The following is a 25,706-nucleotide window of genomic DNA, read 5'->3' on the forward strand; positions in this document are numbered from 1 at the left end:
GGTGCTGAAATAGCATTAGCCAAATTTGTCCCTGGTGTAACACCTTTCAAGTTGATTAAGCAACATCAAGGAGGAATGTGCAACCTCCATTCATATTAGATATAGCTCTTGCCCCTCTCGGATCTTTCCACTCTTCTGATCTTTATGAATGCATTATTTCAGACCGCAGACTTTTGTAATAATTGATGTCAGACTTTATGGATTTTCTGCATTATCTGTAGAACTTAGTGGCTTTTTCTTTTAAAGCAGTCAATTAATACTAACTTGCTGAGAGTCTTTTCAGCATTGCCCTGTATTGCCTTCTTCATGGCCAGGTCTCAGGAATAAATGGGTATTGGCAGACCTCATTCTTCTCGAAGTCATGGAAGGTTATTGTCTTGGGACTGCCCAGTTCTCTTCAGCAGAAAATCCCATTTGCAAATGGGCACATTTTCCAATCCACATATTCAAAATAAAGATATACATGGGACTATACACAAGGAGGAACTGCCCTTTTCTCTTCAGTTTTGGGGAACGCTTTATGCACACAGTTACATTTTCATGTGCTGACTCTTGAGTAGAACAGAGGAGGATCACGTTAGTTTTCATAGGGATAGTGTGAGATTTACACTGCGCTGTTTGTATTTTGAAGAGTTGGCATAGATAAGGTACTAAAGTTGATACTGACCAGCCCATGCAGAAAGTAGCTACAGCTGCAATCTTATACAAATTCACCTGTGAATAAGTCCCACTGAACTTAGTGGGGCTTACTTCTGTATAACTGTGCGCAGGATTGCAGTGTCTGACAAGCAGTCATCACCTGACCATTTTGGCAAAGACCATTATGGAAAGAGCAGGGGAGAGAGCAGGAAGATGCACCGCTGCCGGGAATAAATGTCATAGAGCCTCACGCTATGTGGAAGAATCTATACCTGTAGTTTAATAAATCAAATTATGTGGAGAAAAATGTTAACTGGGAAGGAGGGGGCAGACATCAAATAAGAAAAAAGAATCCCTTGGAACCTAAAAGAGACAAAGTGACAATGAAAAGTTTCTTAAAAGCCATTGTATGCTTTAATGGAGATGTTAGGGTTACAGATAATGCAATAAACCTTCAGTGAGTTATGGCTTCCTGAAAGTCTGCATGAAACCTTACCTGAATAGAGAAAATTAAGAACATTGATTACATTTTGCTTTTAGGTTTTCGAGACTGGGTTCCAAAGGAGCTTCAAAGAGTTGGCTGTGTGGAACTGTTAAACACAGTACAAAGGCGAGTAAGGCCCAAACTCCATGTCTTTGGTGGAATCCATGAAGGTAAGAAATATGCTAGATATGAGGATGTTTACTAAGATAATACCAGAGTTAAATGGTGTGCTATTCTACATTAGAAGGAGATTTTCAGACAACCCACAAACATAAAATTGACTCGGTTATAAAGCAAATTGTTTGGTGCTTAGTCAGGGCTTTTATATATTTGAGATTTTTATATTTGAGGTGGCCATACAAACCATTATAATCATATCAACAAATGATATTTTTGAGAGGAAAAAGTAGTAAACCTGGGGCAAAATGGTGGGCAGTGATTGAAATCATGGAATGGAAAGAGACCCCAAAAGCGCTGTGCTCTAACTCTCTAGTAAAAGGACATGCATTTATCTAGACTCCACATATCCACATATTGATCCTTATAGTCCAGAATAAAGTTTGCTATCAGTAACAGCAGTCATAAAAGGGGAATGAATAGTCTTTTCATATTTCTTTGCTAATTTACACTGGGATCTTATACAAGCTTACCTGGGGGTAAATCCTAGTGGATTTAGTTCTGGGTAAGCATGCATAGCTGGTGCTATGAACCCTGCAAAGCAGGGGTTGAGTCAAGGCCCCCACCACACAGCAGAGCAGCCTTTGGGTGGCAGGAGGGAGATGAAGACAGAAATTGGCACCAAATGGTGTGTCAAGCCTTCTTATAGTGCTGGCCCTAGCAGGAGTGCAATTGGGCTCTGCTTCAGGTCTCAAAATGCCTTGGCCAGCGCTGGATTGGGTACTGCTTAAAATGGGACTAAGTGTGACAAGGAGGGAGGGGCCTTTGAAAAGTTTTAAAAGTTTAATCCCAAAACAGTGAAGAGTGTTTACCTGGTGGGTTATTTCTTTTTCAGCTCAAATACTGTTGTCAACCAGCACCTGAACAAATTCTTTTCCAGTATCAACCAAGTTTTGCCAAAGCAAACCTGTTGGGATGCTTTTTTAAAGGGGGAACTTTGGGTTGAACCTAACACCCTGACCTCTGATACTTCAGGACCATTGCTTACTGCAATACTGGAAGAGGGGGAGTTGACTTTAGAAAAGCTGAGTGTGTACCAGTGTCACCACTAAGGTGATGCAGAGCACAGAGTGGTGGCTCCACTGTCCCTGGTGCCATCTCTGTTCGCTCAGCCACTTGGAAGTCACAGGAACAAGGGATTGTTGGACTTCCATTTATTTTTATGTAATTTTTAAATATAAACATTTCTATCCAGCCTCTCCAATGCCAAGGCATTCTTTACTCAGGGTGGTTTACAACACTTGAAAAATCACAGATCATTATAGAACAATGTTTTCAAAGAAAATACAGCAGATGAAACACAATGCTAAAAGTATAATCTTCCTGGCAGAGAGTAGAATGTCTCCCAAAAGAAAACTGTCTTCATAATTTTGCAGCCCCTGGCCTTCAAAACACCATTTTGATGCATCCTAAGGCTTAGCAGATAAGGGGGAAATCCATTTTATTTCATTTTTGTCTGCCCACCAAGAATCCTGTATGATCTGCCAATGTGGAGGACATCTTTAAACAATTTAGAGCCAGTCAAATAAAAGAGACCATCTATAATTATTTTATATGCAGCAAGTGGCTTCATTTTGCATATGTTTCTTATAGAACATTCAAGATGTGAACAGCATAACCCAAATACTACAGCAGATGGAAAAACAAAAGCTCAAGTAAAAAGGAGTTTTTAACGAGAATATTCTGGATTAAATTTCATATGGGATTTTTAATAAATAGCTTGTTGATATTTCAGATGAGCTTTTCAAAACATTGAGCCCCCATGCTAATTTCAAATCAGGCAAATTTCTAGGTGCAGAAAGCTTCCTTAATTGAACATAAGTACTGAGAGATTGCTTAAAATACATTGTTTTTAAATATTTAACGAACCTAAGTAGCTGTTGCATCCTAGTGAGATAAATACTAAAAGTGCTGTGGGAAAGAGAGCAAGGCTTTGTGACCATAGAGCTAAAAGTTAAAATGCTTTATATTAAATTCACTCCCCAGGATTCTCTGCGCTCTCTAACTATAGGCTTACAAAGTTGAGAACTTTGTAGAAGAGAAGATTGCTCACTTGCTTGATATTGTTTATTTTTGCCTATACGCCCGCCCCCGCCCCCATGAGTTTGAAGCAAATTAGTTTTTATGCCTGGACTATATACTTATTAATGAAAAAAACCATTAGCAGAGCCTTAACCACAGCAGTATCCATGCAGTGCTCCTGTACATCTAGGAAATGACTGACCATTTTAAAGTAAATATTAATGCGAGCATATCAGTGCTATGTGAATACCAGAAGGCAAAAAAGTCTTAACTGCAACATGCAAAGTGCCTGCAGCTTTTTTAGTTGCACTGCAAATTGAAAGTAATCAAACTTCCAGCGGTATTGGGCAGAGCCCTCTTAGTGTGGGCCTTATGAAACACCACTGTGAGGCATAGGATTGTACCATTTTAAGTCTGCAACTTGATTGGTACTACATGCTGTAAGTATTAAGCAAATTTAATGAGTGTTCAAGAGCCCATAGATTATACAAATTCGATTAATATGAGTTGCTCCATCAAGAAACCACTCATTGCAATAAAGGGAATAAGTTTGAGCCTAATATTTTTTAGTATTTAAATTTTTAAACGTCTCATTCCACTCTGCCCTTGCCCACAATACATTCAAAAGGAGGTTCCCACACACACATTCCTTGCTAGAAGCAGATAATGCCCACAAACTGATACTGCACATGTGGCTCTTCTGCCCCCTCAACTTGGGCCCAGCAGCCAGGCCCAGGTGAAAGAAAACACCAAAAAGAGGCCACACAACAATTGTGAAATGGTTGTTCTCGTGTGTAGCGCAGATATTTGCCCCCCCCCCCAGTTCCATTCCAGCAAGCTTCCCTCCTCTTTCCAGTGCCATATAAAGCTGTACCAGTGGAGGCAGTTGTTCCATCCTCACTCAGCCTATTGCACAGTGCAAATTGGCATGAGTTCCTGATGCTAGCACAACACAGCATTAAGCCAGCGTAGTACTCATTGCATTCCATCCAAACTACTCAATTTCTGGCATAATGGCTTATATGTATGGTTTCCCTCCAAGATCTATTGTGAACATGAACTCTGATGGCCCATGCATACGTTTTGAGGAGATGGAGTGTGCATTCAATGCACATCCTGTCCCACAGCCCATGCATGACTCAGACCTTCAGAGAATGATGGGTCCCTGGTCTTTCCTTCATGCAGATCTGGCGATGACTACAATTACAGTCATGCCTCCAGCTGCATTAGGTTCACGTTGCAGATTTTCAGGTTGCGAATGCGGCAAACCCAGAAGTATATACTTCCAGGTTTTGCCGCACGCACAGAAGTGTTCTGCATGCTTTGCGCAGGAGCAGGAGCACTCTATTGCATCATGCGCAGAAGCAGTGCTCTACTTAGACTTTTCGGGGTGCGAACAGCACCCTGGAACGGATTGCATCCGTAAGTAGAGGTAGCACTGTACAAAGTTTTTATGACTCATAACCTGGTGCATGATTTCAACATGGGGCTTTCCTGTAAGACACGGGTCGGCAAGGTTTACCTTGCCTGGGCCAGTTCACTCCGTGGGCTGGATCATGTCTGCGCAGACGCTATTTCCGGCGCCACAGAAGCTAGTCCCCGCTCTGTGCCGGTTTAGCGCAGCACGCAGGGACTTGCTGAGTGGGCGACTCAGTTCGGGGGCGGCTGGGGGGCCGTTTAAATGACCCCCGGGCCCGCGGGTTGCAGACCCCCTGCTGTAAGACATCCTCCTGTTTTTATTTTTTAAAAGTACACTTTCACTATCCCTAGTGGGATGTGTTACTGCTGAATTGGATGTAGAAGAAATGCCTAAGACCAGAAATAATAATAGATTTAGGATAATGTATTGTTTAGCAGGATCATTGTCACTGAATAGGAAGAATCTAATCTTATGCACAGTTACTTGAGAATAAGGTCCATTCAACAAAATGGAATTCACGGTAAAGAGTGTCTGAAAGGAACAGGGGAACAGGTCTCAGTGGAAAATACACTTTTCATATTATTACGCTTGAAAAATTCCAGGTTACAAAAGATCCAAGGAGCTATGGAAAATAAACCAACACCCTCTTTTGTGTTCAGTTCTGTTGTAAAACAGGCTTTCTCCCCATTTTTTCTTTGCTCCATTTGGAAGAAACAAAAAAACAAAAACAGGTGGTTCTTATTAAAGCAAAAGCCTATTGCATTTTTAAAAATGGAAATGATGTGCTGGCTTTGGAGTGCTCAGAACAGTTTGAAAGGCTTAGCTGAGCTCAATTCAAAAGGCCTGCTTTCAAGAAGCTTTTTCTTTTCTCCAGCCTGAGGCACTGTACTAGGTCAGCATTGTTTGTTTACATTACAGTAAGTGTGACACATTTTCCCTACAGGTTACGGCATTATGACAGACGGTTACACAACGTACATAAATGCCTCAACATGTACAGTCAGCTTTCAACCAACCAACCCACCAATTATATTTGACCTTCCAACCCCGCAAGGATCATGAAGCACCACTGGAGTGGGAGAAAGTCTATAAACTGCCATTTTTCTAATTAAACATCCATTCTCTTAACATGTTTCTTTACAAATGATGTGGGGCTTTTTTTGTAAATTGTTGGTACAAAAGGAAAAAAAAAGAGATAGAAGTTGTGCAGCAAAATGCAGCATCCATTTGAAATTGATACATCATTGTGAATTTGTAAAATGAAGTTTTATGTTTTCTTAATTAACTTGCCATTGTAAATTGTTAGTGTTCTCAAAAGGACAGCCAAGCTTTCTTTTAATGAGTGAGACACCTTATTTTAATAATATTAAATAAAAAATTAAAAGGCAGTGTTTAAAAAAAACAAACACCCAAATTTGCACAACTGTTATTGTTTGATTTTTTTTAAAAAAATAAACATTTCTAGTGATAAAATGCCACCCTCTCCTCTTCTTTTGTTTTTATTATCACACTATGTTTTGTGACCCGGGTTTTGTGAAGGCTCCTTTGCAATTATAGACCACAATCCAACACAGAGTAAGATGTGCTTGTGCCTGTTGAGATAAATGGGCTGAAGTGTGCCTAATGCTGTGCTAGATGGTTGTCAAGGAGCTGTTGCACAGGAGACTGAGTTCCCATTCATTTCAATGGGTTGCTGATCTACACTTTAAGTGTATGGTTTCAGGTTCCTCCATTGAAGAGTATGGAGAATCTATTGGGAAACTCTCAGCCCATCAGAGCTCCTGTGCTCACAACAGATCACATGATAGTCTATTTGTCCACTGATATATATGCATACTGTAAACTCTTGCCTATCAATCAGTGAGAGGAAAATAGCCTTCTAGGATTAGTTTGTCTCTGCCTGCTTTAATGAACAATAAGATAGCAGCATCTTGTATGTGATTATCTAAATTGTCACTGTTTGGGTGAGTTTCTTAAATTATTTTAGCTTTAAAAATACGGGGATGAAAACTGCAATGAGCAGGTGTTCCATGCAGTAAAAACATGTAAATGCAGACTCCTTTTAAATATGGATTTTTATATATATTTTTTGTGCATTATAACTAAGCTAGGCATTTAATGTTGCCAGTGTAGCATCTGCAAATTTATGCTGTACAGCACATCTAAATTATGAAGGATGTGACACATTTTTCTCTCTCCAAGCGCTCGAGGCCTTCAAGAGCTTGAGTTTAAAATCTTTGTGCAGTTTCAGGCATGTATAGAATCAAATGAATACAATCAAGCCTAACTAAAATAAGGCTTTGTTGTCCTTTATATTTAAAATATTCTTGAATTGTCTTTCCATTTCTTTTCCCCTTATTTTGCACTGTGTGTAAATGCAATCTTGCTAGCACAAAATATTGTTGCAAATAGTTATTTCTGTTCTACCACTGTAAATGCTATTGAGCTTTATTCTGTTTATGTTATCTTAATGGAATTTAGGAAAACAGTTGTTTCTTTAAATTTATTGCGATATTATATATCTAGCGGCCTTTATATGCAAATAAAATTGCAAGATTTTTAAATACTTCCTGTTGAGATACTCTTTTTTGTTGTTGTTCTGGATAGCTTACGGACTTTGTTAATTCCTTATATTTAATGTATTGTCCTTCCAATGTCATGAAATTGTATCCCATCTAAATATATTTGAATTTCTGAACAACGTTTAAGCCTTAGTTGCCCATGTTCCACCTAAGAATAGTGCATTTATTTTTTATTTATTGTGACGCATATTGTCTGCCCATTAACAATGTCTTCTGGATGGTTCACAGAACATGTAAAGAAATAATTCAACAAAGTTTGGCACATGCTTGGCATACAGAAGGTCCCAGATTCAATCCCTGGCATCTTGGTACAGCTGGGAATGTTCCCTGCCTGAAACCTTGGCAAGCCACTGCCAGTCAGTGTAGACGAGAAACACTGAACAAGATGGACCAATAGTCTGACTCCATATAAAGAGCTTCTTGTGTTTCCTGTTCAGCACAATATCCAAATAAAAAAAACTTGTGCAAGCAGCCTAAAAATACTTTGCAAAACAGCATATAAAACCAAGCTAAATATAATTTGTTTCAAGGTCTAAATGTTTCAGAAAGGTGTGTAAGCATAAGACCATTTGCTGCTGAAAATATCTTAACATAAGCTCCAAGTGGCTCTTACTGGGGAGGGAACCACCACTGAAAGGACCCTATTCTTATTGGCCACCCACCTAATATTTTTTAGGCCGGGAAACCTGAAGAAGGACCTTTAGTGAAGATTGAGAGATCTTCCAATAACATGGCCCACGCCATTTAAGGCTTTAAGGGTTAGTATATAATTGTTAGAGTAATCTGCAATGGCTTCCCATCGGGGTACTATTTTGGACCATCTAGAATTTCTTTATAAAATACACACACACACACACAATCAGTTTACATACAAAAAACTATCAGATTCATGTAAAAATACAGTAACATTAAAATGAGACTTTGTAACAACTAAATAAAATGAAATAAAACTCTGTATTATAAGTAAAACTGCACAGTGCATGAAAAAAGAATATAAAGATTAAGAATCTGAGTCCAATAAAGTTTGGGGAACATCTTTTAACAGGTATTTGTTACTATCTTCACCTCTCAAACCTTTAGAGCCCTATATAAAGTTAACTTTAAGTTAACTTTAAGTTAACTTTATATAGTTAACTTCCTCACCATGGTCAGGAACCAGCATCCAGAGTCTTAAATGGGCTACGTTTTTGCCTGTTTTCCCTTTAAGCTGAATGAGAAGGTCCCATATGACTATGCAAGAACCTGTGGCTGGAAGGAGTTACCAGTGCTCAGTCTTTTCAAGTGATTGATTAACAACACAGTAGTCGATTAACCTTTCCACTCTGAGACAGCAGCTTTCATCTAGTCATCTTGAAAAGGTTGAAAGCAGTCAAGGCCTTTATCAAATGAGGGCTGCAGAATAGGATGTTCCACCAAGGCAATTGGTTCCCCAGTTTTCTGTGTCTAGTGAATTCAGCAGACCTCAAGGTCAAGCATTTATTAGAGTAAGAGACTTTCAGATCAATCTGCTCTACTCCAGGCAAATTCTACCAGGATTATGCCAAAACAGTGTCTAAAAGACAAGTTGATGAAATAACTAACTCCTGCTTGTAGCTCATTTCATTAAATTTTAAGTTACCAGGGCTAAAGGAAGATTCCTTATTATAATATATATTATGCAGATAAGCACTGAGTAAATAACAGCTATGTCCCAAAACTTGAAGACATTCTATATAGGGGACATCAAATCCTTTCTGGGTATAACCTACTTACCAAGTCGTTATTAGTCTTACAGTGTTTCATTGCAATGGACAATGAAACTACAATAACATCCTTGACATCAGTTTAGGTGATGCGCAACACCATTCATTACTCTTCACAATCCATTTCTATGTACCATATCTCTTTGAACAATTATGTATCTATTATGACAAACATGGATACTTGGAATAAGTACCTAAAAACATTAGAAACTATATTATACTGGTCCATCTAGTGTAGTATTTGACTGGATTTAACCCTACAGGGGTCCTTTACCTTGTACACTGACCGGTAGTGACTTTCCACAGTTTCTGCCAGGAATCTTTCCCAACACTACCTGGAGATGCAAGGAACTGGACATGGGGTATTTTTTCATGCAAAGTGTGTGTTCTACTATAGCCCTTGTATTTATCCTTCCAGGCACTCTCATAAAATACAGCCATTTTTCAACTATTAACACCAAGACACTTGGGCCAGCCTGGCATTTTAACTATGAAAAGGTTTGAAAAATTCTTGCATAACAAAGATCCGCTCCTTTCTGTTTTGAATCTCTCTTAATATGCATTTGGACTCTTCATCCATAACAACAACTTTTCTGGGCGCAGTCCCTGCTCTGTAATTAAGTCCACCCGTTACACAATTAGAAACCTGTTAAAGATTCCATTATGATTTAATCTTGACAAATTCTTGAGTCATTGGCTGTTCTCTTAGACCAATCCATAGGTTGGTCATTTCTTCTGTCAACAGCAGAATTCACTTGCAGTTATGTTTTGTCTACATTGCTTTCTCTCACATTCCTTGCAAGCTAGCTGTAATCAGAGAATGCATGAATTATGGGTACCTGGAATACATCTTAGAAACAAAGCTGGTAGGTTACTACTGGTTGCTGTCATGGACTATTTCTTTTTGGGTTGCTCTGCTGTCTGATGTAGTGCATTACAACCTACATGTCCTTTCCCCCAGTCTTTTATTTGAAACAAAAATTTTTTTTTCTTTCCAGTAGCACCTTAAAGACCAACTAAGTTAGTTCTTGGTATGAGCTTTCGTGTGCATGCACACTTCTTCAGATACACTGAAACAGAAGTTGCCAGATCCTTCTATATAGTGAGAAGGTGGGGAGGGGTATTACTCAGAAGGGTGGTGGGAATGGGTGATTGGCAGATAGCTGTGATGAGCCTGTTGACGACTCTTAACGACTGCAATAGGTCTTACAGGAAAAAGCAAGGGGTGAGAAGGTGAAAAATGGCTTTGTCATGTATAATCTGTATCTGTAACTGGAACTCTTTTATTTGAGTTTGAGATATGCCTGTGCCTTTATCCTTAGTCCTTTCCTTAGCTGTTCTTAAAGTGTTCACCTGTATGTCTGCTATACTTGGGAATCTTTGGTGAGGGACTTTATGAAAAACCTCAAGTCTTAAGTAGGTAATGTCTACGCCATCCATATGCTCACTGTTGTTGTTATTATTATTATAACTCACTTTTCCCTTACAGGATACAAGGCAGCTGAAAGATTAAAAATAAGAACCACTAAAAACATACCTCTAAAAGGTCAGTGAGATGGGACTGAATTTTGAAGAAGCCATATGATGGTGCTGGATTAGGGTTCTCCTATGATTCCCCCCCCCCACTGTCCATATTGGTAGAATTCATACAAATATACTACACACCTTTTATGCTTGGATGTATGGACTGCATCTGGCGCAACAATGTTGCAACCATCCACAAGGATTTGTCTGCTGAAAATAAAAGGATGCGTGCTCAGAGCATTTTCAAAACAGTTATGAGAAAGTAAAGCTCATCATTTGGTCTGTATTTAAATAACACAGCCCAGCCAAATCTGCTAATAAGGTCAGTTTTACCAAACCAATATCAACTCCCAGAACATAGCCTGGCATTTATTTATTTATTTATTTTACAAGCAGAGGATGCTGCCTAGAGCTCATAGAGGACAAGGGGGGGGATATTTAAATGGATTTTGATAAATTGGGATTATACCCTGTCAACTTTTCATGACTCAAATGCATTTCTCTTTTCTGACATTAACATCCAAATGGTACAAAGGCGCCATTTCGACTATGTGCTCTTGAAACATAAAGTGTAGGACGGATATAAATATCTATCCTAGTGGTATCTTTTGTTAATTTAAAGCAAGCAGTGTTATTTATTCAGCAATATTTTCTTGGGATGCACATGCGTTGTGCTGAAAGCCTAATCCTACTTTTAATTTTTCAGACCCACTCAGAACGGCTTTTAGACACCATGTAATAAATTTCTTGCTTAAACTGTGTCATGATGGATTTAGTCCCCAATGTAAAGACATGCTTGAATGATGAGGGCAAGTAAGCACCGTGGCTTCACTGATGATTTAGGATTTGCTAGCTTTTTATATGGAACGAGGGGGAAAGCTGGCCTGATGTCAGCAGTCATTACAATCTGTCTGGGATGTGCTTTCCCACCACAGTGGCACCTGAGAGATTGCTTAGTAACTAGATTACTATGAAAACAGACTTTTCCAGGAGAATGAGTTATATATCTCAACAGCCATAACAATATGCAGAGAACCAAAACTGGAGCTGTGTGCATTCAGCAATATTACATTTTTGCTGGTATGAATATTTACATAAGTGCAAGGGAAGCTAGAGAAGCATTCCTTCCTGTGGAGGTCACAACCAATATCGATCTTCCATTCATCTGAAAGTCTGTATTCAGCCTAGTACCTCCTCATAGTATACCACACTGTCTACTTCTGGATTAACAATAAATAAAGTAAGATGTGTACTTGCAAAAGTTAGGTGTAAGCCTGTTCCATAAACTATAAGGAACACAAAAACTCCATACAATGTGTATAATTTGGATATGTGCAATCAATTGGAAATGAGGTCTAGTAATCTGTGTCCATGTTCCGTTTTCTGTGTATAATTAATTTGTTCAATCTCAGACCAAGCACTGTGCCCCAAGAGGAGAAAAAAAAGAGAAGGAAACAGGTACAGTCGTACCTTGAAAGTCAAACGGAATCTGTTCCGGAAGTCCGTTTGACTTCCAAAACATTCGGAAACCAAAGCACAGCTTATTATTGGCTGCAGGAAGCTCCTGCAGCCAATCGGAAGCCACGGAAGCCCTGTCGGACATTTGGGTTCCAAAGAATGTTCACAAACCAGAACACTCACTTCCGGGTTTGCGGCGTTCGGGAGCCAAAATGTCTGAGTACCAAGGCGTTCGGGATCCAAGGTACAACTATATTCAGTTCTCTGATGGGAAACATCATTAACATAAAGGTTTCCAACAGAGATGTGCACAGAAAAGTAAAGGGTGGGGAAGCTTTGGAACCTACTTTGATTTCCGGGTAGGGAGCCACTTCACTTCGGACAAGACATACCTTGCTTTGCATATGAAGTGGAGACTTGCTTTACTTTCCATAGCTTCGAGTGTCTCTCCATTAACTAGAAATAGAAAATCAACAAATAGGGGCTATAACATTTTTGGCAGAATTGGGTGAAATTTATGGGCACAGTATCCCCTTCTAAAGGATTAGACTCTGGAAACCTCTGGTCATACACTAATGACTCAATGATATCCTTTCCACTGGGGCACTTTATCCAACATGATTCAGCCAAGACATATTGCTAATGCCTATAACAGTAGATCACCATATGGCTTACATCTGGCCTTGTAGAAATATTCCACTACTTCTTCCTACTTGTGGAGGTGGCTAGTTTAGGGAAAAATCTCAAGACTGCTATACGCAGGGCTAACAGTGCCAATAGCTTTGTAATCCCCATTAATCATTACAAAACCTTCACTCAATTAATTTGGCAGTGATCATACATGTGGATATAAGGAGCAAACAAAGTGGCTGTTATAGAGGCAAGAATGTGTCCATTTTTCAAAACCACAAGTTTTGAAATGGGAATGATCATTCCTTTAGGGTTAAAAAAACCTTATTTATTTAAAGAGGACAAGTTTCAAACTAATAACGATTGCGTTTTTTATAGAGATATTAGAGATGTTTTTAATGAAAAACAGCTATACTCTCTTGCAGGCTTCACTATCCATATTTAGAATTCTTCGTCTTTAGCTGTTTCCGATTGGAGCTGGAGGAAATGCTGTTCTATAATAGCATATTATGTCTGACAAAGCTGCCAAACTACAGCATTTATTCCCAGTTTCTAAATACTGTAGCTTTCATTGGATTGGAAAAAGTGAGTTTCCTCTCAGCCACTTGAGAGCATCTCTTCTTATCTAGCGTTAAGAAAGCTGGAATGTTTTGGCTACTTAAAATTACATTCCTTTTTCTTCTTTATGAAACACTTTTAATAAACAAATCCAGCAAAGTTATTTCAAATGCAAATTATACAGGCCCAATAATTTGAGGCACTGCAACGCCCACAGGGACTTGGAAAGAGGGTGTTATGTTTTGTGGCTGTGTGTATTAAGCATTTTGGAGATCTGCGCAGGGTCTGATATGTCGGATTTTTGTATCGGATTTTATCTTCATCCCTTTGCTTTCGAAGGCAAGTGCTAGATCCCCTAGTTGTGTCTATGCAAGTGTTTTAGCATTTGTGGAAGAGTTTCTGAGTCATCACGGAAGTGCTGTATTGATGTGGAAACATTTAAGGGCTTTGTGTATTTCAATGTTGATAGTGTGAGCTTTAAAATATGCAGGAAGCCTCTGGGGAAGAACATCCCATAATGAGGAGACCTGGTGCTTGGGCTGGAAAGCTGGCTCCACCAGCTGTCTCAGCAATCAAACATGGCTACTATTGAAGCATAAACCATGTCTACAGGGAAAGCAATGGTATCTCCTGAGGTAGGGGAAAACCCAGGTCAGAGAACTCTGGGTAAATCCCATATAGGGCCAACTCAAGACATTTTGCTGCCTGAGATGAAGGACAAGATGGCAGCCGCCCCCAAGGCACCTACAGAAGCTAATCAGACTGGTAGTTGAATCTTCCTCCAATACTGGTGAAAGGCATTATCCTCCGCTGCATCTGAGGGCAGCAGGTTAGCTTAGGGGGTGCAAGGTAGGTCACATGGCACTTACAGCTCTGTCCACTCCCCGCACCTCAGCATCTGCCACCTGAGGCAGCTGCCTCACTCTGCTTCATCATAGCTTTAGGGGGATTCATTCTGGAGGAAGGCAGAAGAATAGTCCCCACATAAAGCGTCTCAGAGCCCCAAATGTCACTTCAGTGGGTTTATTCTTTCCAGTGTTTTCTGTGCAAACCCTTCTGAAATAAGCTGGAGCTATAAAAGCACAGAGTAATTGAGCAGCTCCCATTCATTCTGATGCCCAGGAGAACTTCCTGCTAAGATGTGCCCACAGTGGAGAGCAGCACAATGGAGAACAGAATCTCTGTGCAGGACAGTCTATTCACAGTAGTTGCTTGGCTCCTTGCCAGCTGACAGACTGGAACACGAGACATCTAAAAATCCTTTTCAGGGGGGAAACAACCTTTTCTCTCTCCCCTCCCCAACTGTCCCAGCCTATATTATTAATCATGGAGCAACACAGGAGAGAGACAATGTATTCTTTACATGCTTAGGTCTCTAGGGTTAAAATGTATTTTAAGCCTGTGCTTATTTTGGGGGAGTTTGTTGCTGTTATTGTCCATCTTATGCTAAAGCAATTATTGTCTGTGAAGGTCACCGAGAGTTCAGTATTACTGGAAACTTACAGTACTTGGTATTAATGGCATGAATTGCTGAGCAGCCAGAACAGTCGCTCTTAAAGGGACATGCAACACAACTCTGCTTTTTCCATGAGAGGGTTTCAATCCTGGTTATAAATTTAATTCCACGTAGCCATTAATGGTAACGCCTATTGCTGCTAAAAAAACATGGCTACTATTTCTTTCCTGCTTTGCAGTCTTAGCTGCCTTCTTGCTCCTCTTCCCCACTGGCTCCCTCATTAATTTAAATTACAATAATCTCATCACCCCACTGAGGTAGTCTGGTTTATTGTTATTTTCATCTTAAATATAGCGGTGTTAAATGCTGCTACCTATGCTATTTGCAGGTGCAGGAAGAGAGCTCATTTCGTTCAGAGCAAAACCCACTTTAAATGTTCTAACTGTATATGTCCATTTCCTGCCTTTTTTCTTGTGTCTCCTTATTTCTCCCCCTGTTGTTCTCCTCCTCTTACAAAGAAATGGGGGCGGGGAGAAATGTTGCTGGAACCCCATAATATGACCCACTTTAAGTTGGGCATTGACAATGCGCTCAAAGTGCTTCACATAAATGATCTCGGCAGTCTTTAAAACTGGTCTGTACAGTGAACCAACATCTCATAACCTTTGAAACTCTAAAACAGCCTGAAATCTGGATACTTTAAGGACCACCTTCCATCATTTGCATCTGCTTAGACACTGGATTCATCATCTAAGGCTTTCCTGTAGATCTCTCCACTGCCTGTAATGAAGTGGTCCTTAGGTGAGAATTTTTTCAGTCATGGCAGCCCATTTACAGCTTACATGTGATATCATTCTGACAGCAAGTGAAGCCACTTCTGTTCACCCAGGCTTTCTATAATGTAGAGTGATCTGGTTCTAACATTGGCTTTATCTGTTTTTCTGATATTTTTTCTTTACTACTGCCTTAATATGTTCTTTGTTTGGTTTTAATTGCACTTTTATGTGTTGCTGTTTTGTCATTTGTGCAGCAAGCTGCCCTGATCATTTTTACAAAAAGGTGGCCTAGAAATCTCTTAAATAAATCAACAAAATTAAGTTTCCTCATATTACAGATGGGTGCTGAGAGGTAGTTGCTTGCCTAAGGCTACCCAGGCTGTGTTCAACTTTAAAATATCCAGTGCAGGCTCTTAAGCACTGCACAATACTAACTGTGGTTCTATAAAGAGCTGAAAAGGGCATTATGAAGGAAAGCTCCCCTGAACCCATTTGATTATTGAATTAAGCTTCAATGTTTATCTGAGGATAGGTTACCTAAGATTATTTTTGCCTGAATGACTTCAAGTAAATTCTCATGAACAGACTCTATGAGCAACAAAAATAAGACAATAGATATGACATTATAGTTTGGGGGTAGATTGTTTTATAGAGGAACGATGCTGTCACCAAAGGAGAATTTAATAATTTTATGCAACGTGATCAGTCAGATGCAAATGGCATGGTATTCCATTTAACAATAGGTATGAAATTTTGCAAATTAATCTTTTTATAATGTTGACTTTATTAGCAGAGCAATTTGAAACCTCTTTGCTCCAGACTGGAATGGGGAGTGCTGAACTGGGTGGAAATGTCCGACTGTGCAGCCCTTCATTGCCTCTACCTGCAGAGTGACACAAAGACAGAGGGGGCAGATCACTGTGCCAGCTCCAGGTTGACACAGCGAACTGCCTGCCTCCACCTTTCGCTCAGGTTGGCACGTTCAGCTGGGCTGTGGATGCAGCAGTGGCCCTGCCACTCCATTGAGCCCACAGGGCAGCTGTCTGTATCTTGGGAAGCTAGAGCATCATTAGCAACTTATCTTAGGAACAGCCGCTCTGAGCCCCAGCACACACAAAGGTCAAAGCAAGGCAGATGCACAAAATTGGACTAAGAACAACCCAATAGTGGACAAAGAAACATGGGTTTTCTGGAGAGGGTCCCAGGGCAAATCTAGAATGGTCACAAGTATGAACTCACCAAACAGCACAATTCAGGGTTTTGCCAGCAAGGGTGGATCGGCCCTCTGGAGGACGAAGTTGACAGGCAGTACCACCACCTGAGCCTCTACCACAAAAGGGAGGAATGGGGGAAAGAGATAGCTGGGACGGATGGGGTACAAAAATGACTACTTGGACCAGTCCTTGATTGACTGGTAAACTTATTGGTCATTTACACAGTGAAACTGGGCTTGAACCAAAGCTGAAGAATGTTGGAAGAATCTGCTTCTAATACATTGCCTGACTTGACTATCAGGTTTCTACTGAGCAGCCTGTTCACAGTTTTGCATGCCCTGAGGAACAGAGACCCTAGTGTCCTTCTGGAAATGAATCCAGAAGAAATGTATCCTGGGAACCCTAGCAAACCTAGTGAACCACTGCTCTACTGTTCTCAGTATTGCCTGTGCCCCATATCCGGGAAGCAGGAAGTTGCTGGGCAGAATGTCTCTGTACATGCTAGGTAGGAAGGAGGTTCTACAGTGTTAATTCCTGTGAGACAATGCATGCATGTTATAGCACAGAGACACAAATACCCCAAATTGTAACCAAAGCCTTGGAATTTTAATCCCATTGCAACAGCATGCTTAAAGAGCTGGGATTCTCATCAATGGCTGCAATCAAAACAAAGCAATGAAACAAACTATCTGTGGAGAATGACCTGCTGCTGGGTGTTTCTTCAGCTCATCCCAACATAAATAAATTAACCGATGCCAAACAAGCACAAGTGTGTCATTAAAGGACTCCATAAAAAGTAAAGTTAGTTTTCCTGTTCAAACTTAGTTTACCAGGTTCAAACCAGTAATCACCACTGTGGCCATGAACAAGTTTCTATAGCCCTATTTGGGCATTCTACATCTGTGTTGGTTTAAGAAGCCCCTTCTACCCCCAGAGAGCAAGGACAAACATGCTAGCTCCATCCTGCCTGCAGTTGCTGCTTCTGCTATTAAATCATGTGGAGAGCCTCCCTGAATGTAAAAGTCTCCCTTCTAGACAGTGGCGTAGCGTGGGTTGTCAGCACCAGGAGCAAGGCAAGTAATTTGCGCTCCCTAACCTGTGGATTTGCGCCCCCTAACCCTAACCCCCAGATGTTGCGCCCGGTGCGGCCGGCACCCCCCACGCTACGCCACTGCTTCTAGAAGAAGAGGAAGAGTTTGGATTTGATTCACTCCCCTTCAGGAGTCTCAAAGCGGCTAACATTCTCCTTTCCCTTCCTCCCCCACAACAAACACTCTGTGAGGTGAGTGGGGCTGAGAGACTTCAAAGAAGCGTGACTGGCCCAAGGTCACCCAGCAGCTGCATGTGGAGGAGCGGAGACGCGAACCCGGTTCCCCAGATTACATGACTACTGCTCTTAACCACTACACCACACTGGCTCTCTATAAACTAGAGAAGTTTATATTTTTTAAAAATTACATTTGCATACTGCCTTTTATCTGAAGATCACAAGGTGGTTCACAGCATAAAAATACAAACTGAGAACACAAAATACACAATAAAACAAAAGCAAACCAATAGCCCACTCGCACAAAGACATTTAAAAGGCCACAGAATGTTAATCAGCCAAAGATCTGGTTGAAGAGAAGCATTTTTCTCCTGGTGCCTAAAGATATGTCATGAAGGCACCAGGCGAGCTTCCCTGAGGACAGCCTTCCACAAATGAGGAGCCATGTTCTCACGCTCCAATCTCTGGACCTCTTGTAGAGGAGGAACATAAAGAAGAGCCTCATGATTATTGCAGGGTCCCCATTGGTTCGTATGGAGAGAGGCGGTCCTTGAGGTACCATGGCCATGAGCCTTCCAACTCATAGAGGTTGATGGGGATTGGGCAGCAGAGCTCATCTTCACTCTCTCCCACATAATGTTACTTGTGCAGGAGATTCTAATACCTAAAAAGGGCTTATCTTTCACTCCAACCTAGTTTACAGGTTTCTTGAGAGCACAAGCAAGGTAAGAATAGAAGAGCACTTTACAGTGTTAGAAGAGCTATAGAAATGATAAATAATGCGATAGCCGCTACTTCAAATTTATTTCATGCCAGCCCAGCCATGTTCTAAGCCCATAAACATTCTTCCGCTGCAGAGAGCTGAGAGTTTTCAGATTTATCGTTTAAACCAATGGCAGGCACAGAAGAAAAGTACACGGGGAAAACAAATCAATACAAACCAATATCAACCGAAGTAGGAGAGAGAGAATGTAGAACGCCCATATTTTTCCCCTAGACACTTGTCCCAAATACGAAGAATGCCACAAAAGATCTGAACTGTTCCATCAGCGTTATTTTTCATATTCAACCCTTCCAACTTGCAAGGATTCTGGGAAAGCACGCATTGCGAAGTAAGTTCATCTTAATTTTGGCTTTAACCCAGCGTGAGAAATTAGTTGCTCCTCTGAGGTGTTTGAAGATGGAGTATGAAGTGAGGGTTACACAAAACAGATCCTCTGATGAATACAAGGTTGGCTGGCTGAAAGGAAGAGAGCTGCCCAACACAAAAAATGAAATATCATCGGGGCAGCTGAATGCAACTGAATGTGGACGAGTGGATGGGGAAACAGTCAAGTCTGTAAATAGGGTCTAAATGAACACTTGGCGGGATTCATGATTCCAACAACCTTTCCCAGGTGAATGAATAGGACTCTGTCATGGGTGTCTACTTTGTGTCTTTTTAAAAATTCATTTGCTGTTATTTTCTGCTTTTAAGTTGCTTTATTATATTGTGTATATTATATTGTGTATATTTCCTTGAGGCATATAAGTGCATGATGATGATTGATAATCATCATTATCATCATCTAGCTCACATAACTCAATCCTGGCCTTTGTCTTTCTAACTACTAATGAGTTGAAGGAGGGGGATTCACACATTTGTTATCTGGCACAGAGCTACATCCTTTGTTACCTTAATGGCCCATACTTGGAGGACTATTACCTCGTCAGGAAGCTAGCCTGGCTTTTCCAGGAAATGAATCCATGCTGGATCCAGGCATACAGCCTACGCCTGCACCCAACTCATAACAATATCTACACTTAAACAGTTGGGAGAGGTCATCTGGAGATTTTGGCTGAGATGGCCCTGGTATGCAGATGACATCCATCCCTTTCTTCCTTTCTCATCAGAGGTTGTGGATGTCCTGAATAGGGACTTGGTTGTAGCAATGGATTGGATGCAGATAAATAAACTGAGTTTCAGTCCAGATGAAGTACTGTTGGTCTCTCCTGTAGGGACATTTTTTATAGTCTATACCGGTGCCTTATTTATTATATAATGGTATTGTAACATTGTTAAGTTGCACACTATCAAAGCAAATATTTATTGCTGAGTGGCTATATAAATTTAATAATAAAATAATAACCTACTGACAACTTCTACTTCCAGACAGAGTTTCAAGATGAATTTGTTAGGAAAGTGACTGTCAAGAAGAGGTTGCGGAGGAAAAAGTGGTGGTGGACGGAGCAATTTAGTATTCCCATCCTGCTCATCAGATAACTGATCCACCCATCAGCTCCCCAGGGTTTCAGACAGAGCAACCCTACTTGGAGATATCTGGGCCTTAACCCAGGTTTATTTTCATAAACCATGCCCATACTTTTGCCCTCTAAATACTCCATTCATGCTTTGATGTGGAATGTGCTCAGAAGTCCAGGGTTTCTCTTGTATAAATTCTCTATGCAGATGGCAGTTACAGGAGTCTGTAGCAACAAGAAAGCATAAGATGTGTCACCTTAAAAACCCTAGAACGTGCGTTTCTTTTTCCTGCAACTTTACCAGTGTCAAATAAGTTTCTTCCTTCCTGTGTAGGATATGCATGAAGACAAAGAGAATTGTAACATGAGAATTCCTGTAACACAGTTGCACACTTACAAGATAAATTTAAGAAATTGTAGAGGGGAGGTATATATATATATATATATATATATATATATATATATATATATATGAGACTCCAAAGCTTTTGGAACTGCTGTTAGGGAACTGCGAGCTAAGGGGCCTGACCCTGATCTTACTGGAGACAATGGTGGGACAATGAAGAGTTTTCTATTAACTTCAAAGGGAGTGGGATCAGACTGAAATGTAGATAAAAAGATATCACTAATGGTTTCCAGGCAGCGGCTAATTTCTTTTTTTAAGTGCTCAGAACTAAAACTCCAAACTTCCTGCTTCATTGGAACAAGCTCCTTCAATTTTAGCCGAGCCAAGGGCTGCTCTACCATACAAAGGTTGTCTCTTAGGGCCATACTACATATTATATGGAAGATTTGTCATCAGATCGTCCCGCATTTTCTCAAAAGCAACTTTCACCCTGCCCTGGTTTCCCAAACTAAATCCCCCCCCCCCCACCAAAACAAAGCTGGTTAGTGTTTGAGGAGCCAAGGTGGGCCAGACAAGGCCAGACAAAAGAGATGAGCAGAACTGGCAGGCTGGGGTATTAAGTGGCTGGACAACCCGAGTCATTTACTCAATAACAAGTCTGAGAACTGCAGCAAAACCACCCCAGCCTCTGCTTCTGAGAGGGAAAGAACACCTCAGCAATCTCAGGAATGTTTCCAGAAGTTGTGGGACTCTCCAGTTAAAGTAATCAGAATACAGCAAGATGGAGGCTTCTTTGAAGAGACTCCCTATCCAAGTTACCCCTTCTTGATGATCCAAGACCAGGAATGTCTCTACCTGCACTGTGGAGCGTTACTTGCTAAGTGGTGTGTTTTGGTTAGCTTGAGAACTATCAAAATTTATTTCCTCCTCTATGAAGGGGAATTGAGGAAGGTGAAGTTCCTTATGCTGTTTTGCCCACTGAAGAGTTCTGTTTTTCTGCTGGCATCCCAGGATAATAATAATCATTTAAAGGAAAATCTTGCTGCATGAAATGCTACGTATATCTCTCATCCAGTGCCTGTATACTGTCTGCCTGATTATCAATTTAATAATTTATAGCTCTGAAGAGATTTCATCCTTGTGCTTTGTAGATAAATGACACTGTCACACACACATTTCACTGTTCAAATGAGTGTGCAGGATGCTTCTACTGTGAGTTGACATCCTCAAACTTTCTTTGGCCTTCGTTTATTTGCGAGCAGAATTCTGGGGGGAAACGGGGGGGAGTAGTTGTGTATCAATTTAAAATCCAGGTGAAAGGGTTAGATATAAGAGAAATTACTTCTGCCATTGTGGAAGTGAATAATTCCAACAAATTACATGTCTACTCAGAAGTTAACTTCCATGAGAGTTAATCCTAGGTATAATATTGCATATTACTGCAAATTAAGTTATACCTCCATATTGTTCAAGAAAATAAATAAATAAAAAGGCAATCACTGAATGAAATTCTAAAGTTTGGATTAGTTTTCTTTGGCAATAAGCGGTTGACGTAACAGTCAATGTCTATTTTACTGTAAAGGGCTGGGGCGAAGAGGAAGGAGGAGTGTAACTTGAGGAGGAAAGGGCGGGATGAGACCCCCAAGAAACCAGGAGCTGGCCCTGATCCCCCTGATATGAATTCACACCCACCCTTGTGAATTTTGGTGGCTCCTGACATGTACTATCAATTTCTAAAGAATCTAGTTCATTCCCCAAGCCTTAACTAGGGAATGCACCACATTCCTATAGCTGTAGAAAAGACAGTCTCTTTTATCAAGGGGATAACATTGAATCATGGTATAGCATCTCCTCTGCTTACTTTACATCTGCAGAAGCACTTTAAGAATGCAATAAATGGCAAGTGCCAAGTGTTCCATAACTGCCTTACATTTAGGGTGCATCAATCAAAATAACTGCAGGAGTGGAAGCCCCCTACAGTTGCATAGTTCTTGGATGGGTTGCTATGGCACTGCATAAACCAGCTAAAGGCTGGGTCATACATGCATGTTCATCATTTGCTAACTGCAGCTTTAAGCAGTGGCTTGTATGTTGCACATATAAAAGACCACAGCTTGAACATTCATCTCACATCAGGCACAGTGCTTTTTCAGTAGAGACAGTTCTCACATTCAGCTATAAGCCATCACATTGTGTAATCAGATGATACTGATGCATAATTGCCCCTATACTATTTCAACCAACAGTCTTTAATCAGATCTCTGTGACAGCATCCTGGAGCAGGTCTGTACATAATAATTTTAGATATTTTATCCTAGATGCTTTGGTAATTATCTTAATAATTATGGAAGAAGGTACTTGAAAAGAGCCCAAAATAAACCAGTCACGTAACACCATGCAACCTGCATCTTTCACATCTAGGAATGTATGAGAAGGCATCAGACTGCAATTTATTCTCCACTAAAAATTGGTACCATTAAAGAATTGCCTCCCTTTATTGCTTGCGAAGACACTGTCAGGATAAATAATGATCATGAACTTCAACTTTAAAGAATCAAAGTTCATTGTATTGAAGAAGCCCTATTAAAAGCTTAGCTTGTTCTTAATTTGATTTACTGCAGCCAATTCCCTAGAGAAACAGAAAAATACACACACGAAATCAATCTGCCACAACTAAGGAAGGGCACTTATTTTTGGTCTACTCAAAAGATTGAGATCATCTTAAGCAAGCAGCTCTCTTACTGGTACGGGAAGGAGGGGGGACGGCTGCTAAGACTAGCTTAAATTGAAACCGGTTAATCAGAAGCTCTGAAATGAGTAGGAACAGATGACAAATCTCTAGAGGCAAAGCAGGCCAAAATTAATAAGACTTTAAAGGGGCTTTCTTCTTACGTTCCAGTGTGATAGCAGTGAGCTCCTGTTTCAGGTTTCCTCCTGTTTCTTAATTATTCTTATCTGGGTAGTTTTGTGTGATGTCAGCTTTCCCCCATCTGTGATCTCTGATACCATTTATTTTGTTCTCTGTGCTCCTAGAATGTCTTTCCACAAGAATTTGGCATTTGCCTATTGCTGCCCTCTGGCTTAATTCTTACCTTATATCTTACAAGTGAGACATGCCGAAAGCATTTAACTACTCCTGCTTACTCTGTTTGTTTTTGTACCAAAGCATTTGAAGTCATACAAGTTGTCAGGCTTTATATATATATATTTTTTTGGGGGGGGATACTGGCTTTTCCTTCAGGGCAAATCTGTGGCAACATTGGATATAGAACCTCAGATGCTTCATCTGTTCATATTTAAGACTGCAAGAGCCTTACAAAATGGTATTTGATCATCTTTACAACAGCACGCTCAGAACCGTAGATCAACTTTAGCTGATCAACTAAGGGCACTTCCAGACATTTCTAATTTAGAGGATTTTGAAGTCTCTCATTCCTTTTGAGGTATCCATACCCAAAACATAAAATGAAAATTGGCTCTTAAACCTGGGAAGCCTGAGTTCAAATTTTACCTCAGTGGGTGGTCTTGGGCAAAACTGCAACTCAAGACCAGTTTCTGCATCCAGTGGAGTGAGCTTTATGACACCAAGGGAGTTTGCTACTTGAAGTAAGTATAATCAAGCACAAATCTTTATTTCTTAGCCAAAGGCCATCTTCAGTCATCCAATCAGTGGTGCCTGGTCCATTAAAGCAACCAAGGGCCTAGCAGCCCCACCAATCACAATCTACCCTCAGCTGGCCGCAGCCTGTCTATCTGCCTGCTTGCTTACAATGGGCCTAGAGGGTGGAGCTTCCTCCTCCTCAGTCTCAGCGTTGCCCTTGTGGAACTCAATATGGAGGAAGATGTTGACCAATTAGAATAGGCATCCCCAAACTCGGCCCTCCAGATGTTTTGGGACTACAATTCCCATCATCCCTGACTACTGGTCCTGTTAGCTAGGGATAATGGGAGTTGTAGTCCCAAAACAGCTCGAGGGCCGAGTCTGCCTATGCCTGAATTAGAATTAGTTGGCTCTGCCTACTGTTGGCTGTGGGTGCATCTAGCTCTACCTTATTTCGGTCTCCTGTTGTATGCTCTACAAGTTCCAATGGACACCGGCCACCACTGCATAGAGTGATACAACAAATGGCACACCACTCAATATTTAAAAGACAAATAACATAACCCATTGCAATACTGCTACTGCAGCTGATAATAATAATAGCACCCCCCAATTCTACTCATTCACAGGAATCAACACACTTAACAAAGTTGACAGTTCCCTACCATCCATCTTTCTTCATTCACCTTCATTGTTCTAAACCATGCTAGCAATCAGTTATATGGGATTCATCCCATTCCTTCCTAATACACAAATACACTCCTATGGGTCTGGCGTGTCAGCAAAAAGATCAGTACACCCTCTCCTAACAGTGTTTTAAAATTATCACGCTGGGCACATGAACACCCTTGCTCAGCATACCTAAGGTCACTCGGCCAAAGTTCTCCATCAATCAAGTAGGAATATGTATTGATATTGCTCAATGGATTATAGTGACCATGTGGTTATAACAAAATCATGCCATCTATTTCAGCTCGTAGGAACAGGGTGAACCATCCTAAACACAAATAAATAACAAGCTGGAGATGCCAAGTTAACTTCCGCATTTCACAAAATCCATTACAAATAAATTACAAAGTACTTTTAAATCAATGGGTAAGGTTTGTTGCTTGTACAAAATGGAGAACACATGATAACCATTGAACAATTCTATCTGTGGTGATAGCAGGTTTTTGGTAATGGCCAGAGAACAACAGCATTAGCAAAATACACTATTCAGAATATTAATCTGCTGGCCCTAATTACTAGAAAGAGTGAGGTTCACACAGCATGCAAAGAGGGTCACAGAAGCCTTTTTTTTCAAATGTTTATTCCATAATGAAAAGTTTGTAACTAAAGTGTAGTTATTTACATGGGGATTATACAGTCAACTGTATTTTTCTTTCCCAGCCTGTCCCACTCAATGCATGGATCTCATTGCACAGATCTCATTGGCCATGACATCGGCGCATATGAATCTAAAGCAATAAGCACATTTACTCATATGCTGCACAAATATGATTGAACTTTTTATAATGGCCCAATTTTTGAAGTGTGGTGAGCCATGTCTTTTCACTGAACAGATATAGC

At 40.5% G+C, this 25,706-nt stretch overlaps 1 protein-coding gene across 3 annotated transcripts in view; it reads left to right on the forward strand.

Moving 5' to 3' along the window:
- The window catches only part of MPPED2 (metallophosphoesterase domain containing 2), a 123,397-nt gene extending 116,089 nt beyond the window's left edge, over positions 1 to 7,308 (forward strand). For all 3 annotated transcript variants that reach the window (XM_083600120.1, XM_083600122.1, XM_083600121.1), the window contains exons 6-7: positions 1,180 to 1,293; positions 5,686 to 7,308. In XM_083600120.1, coding sequence (XP_083456246.1) covers positions 1,180 to 1,293; positions 5,686 to 5,804 — 233 coding nt within the window. In that variant the 3' untranslated portion in view covers positions 5,805 to 7,308. The remainder of the gene's footprint in view (positions 1 to 1,179; positions 1,294 to 5,685) is intronic.
- Positions 7,309 to 25,706: the final 18,398 nt, after the last annotated feature.

Source organism: Podarcis filfolensis (assembly GCF_964270895.1).
Source record: "Podarcis filfolensis genome assembly, chromosome: 1".
Taxonomy (NCBI): Eukaryota; Metazoa; Chordata; class Lepidosauria; order Squamata; family Lacertidae; genus Podarcis; species Podarcis filfolensis.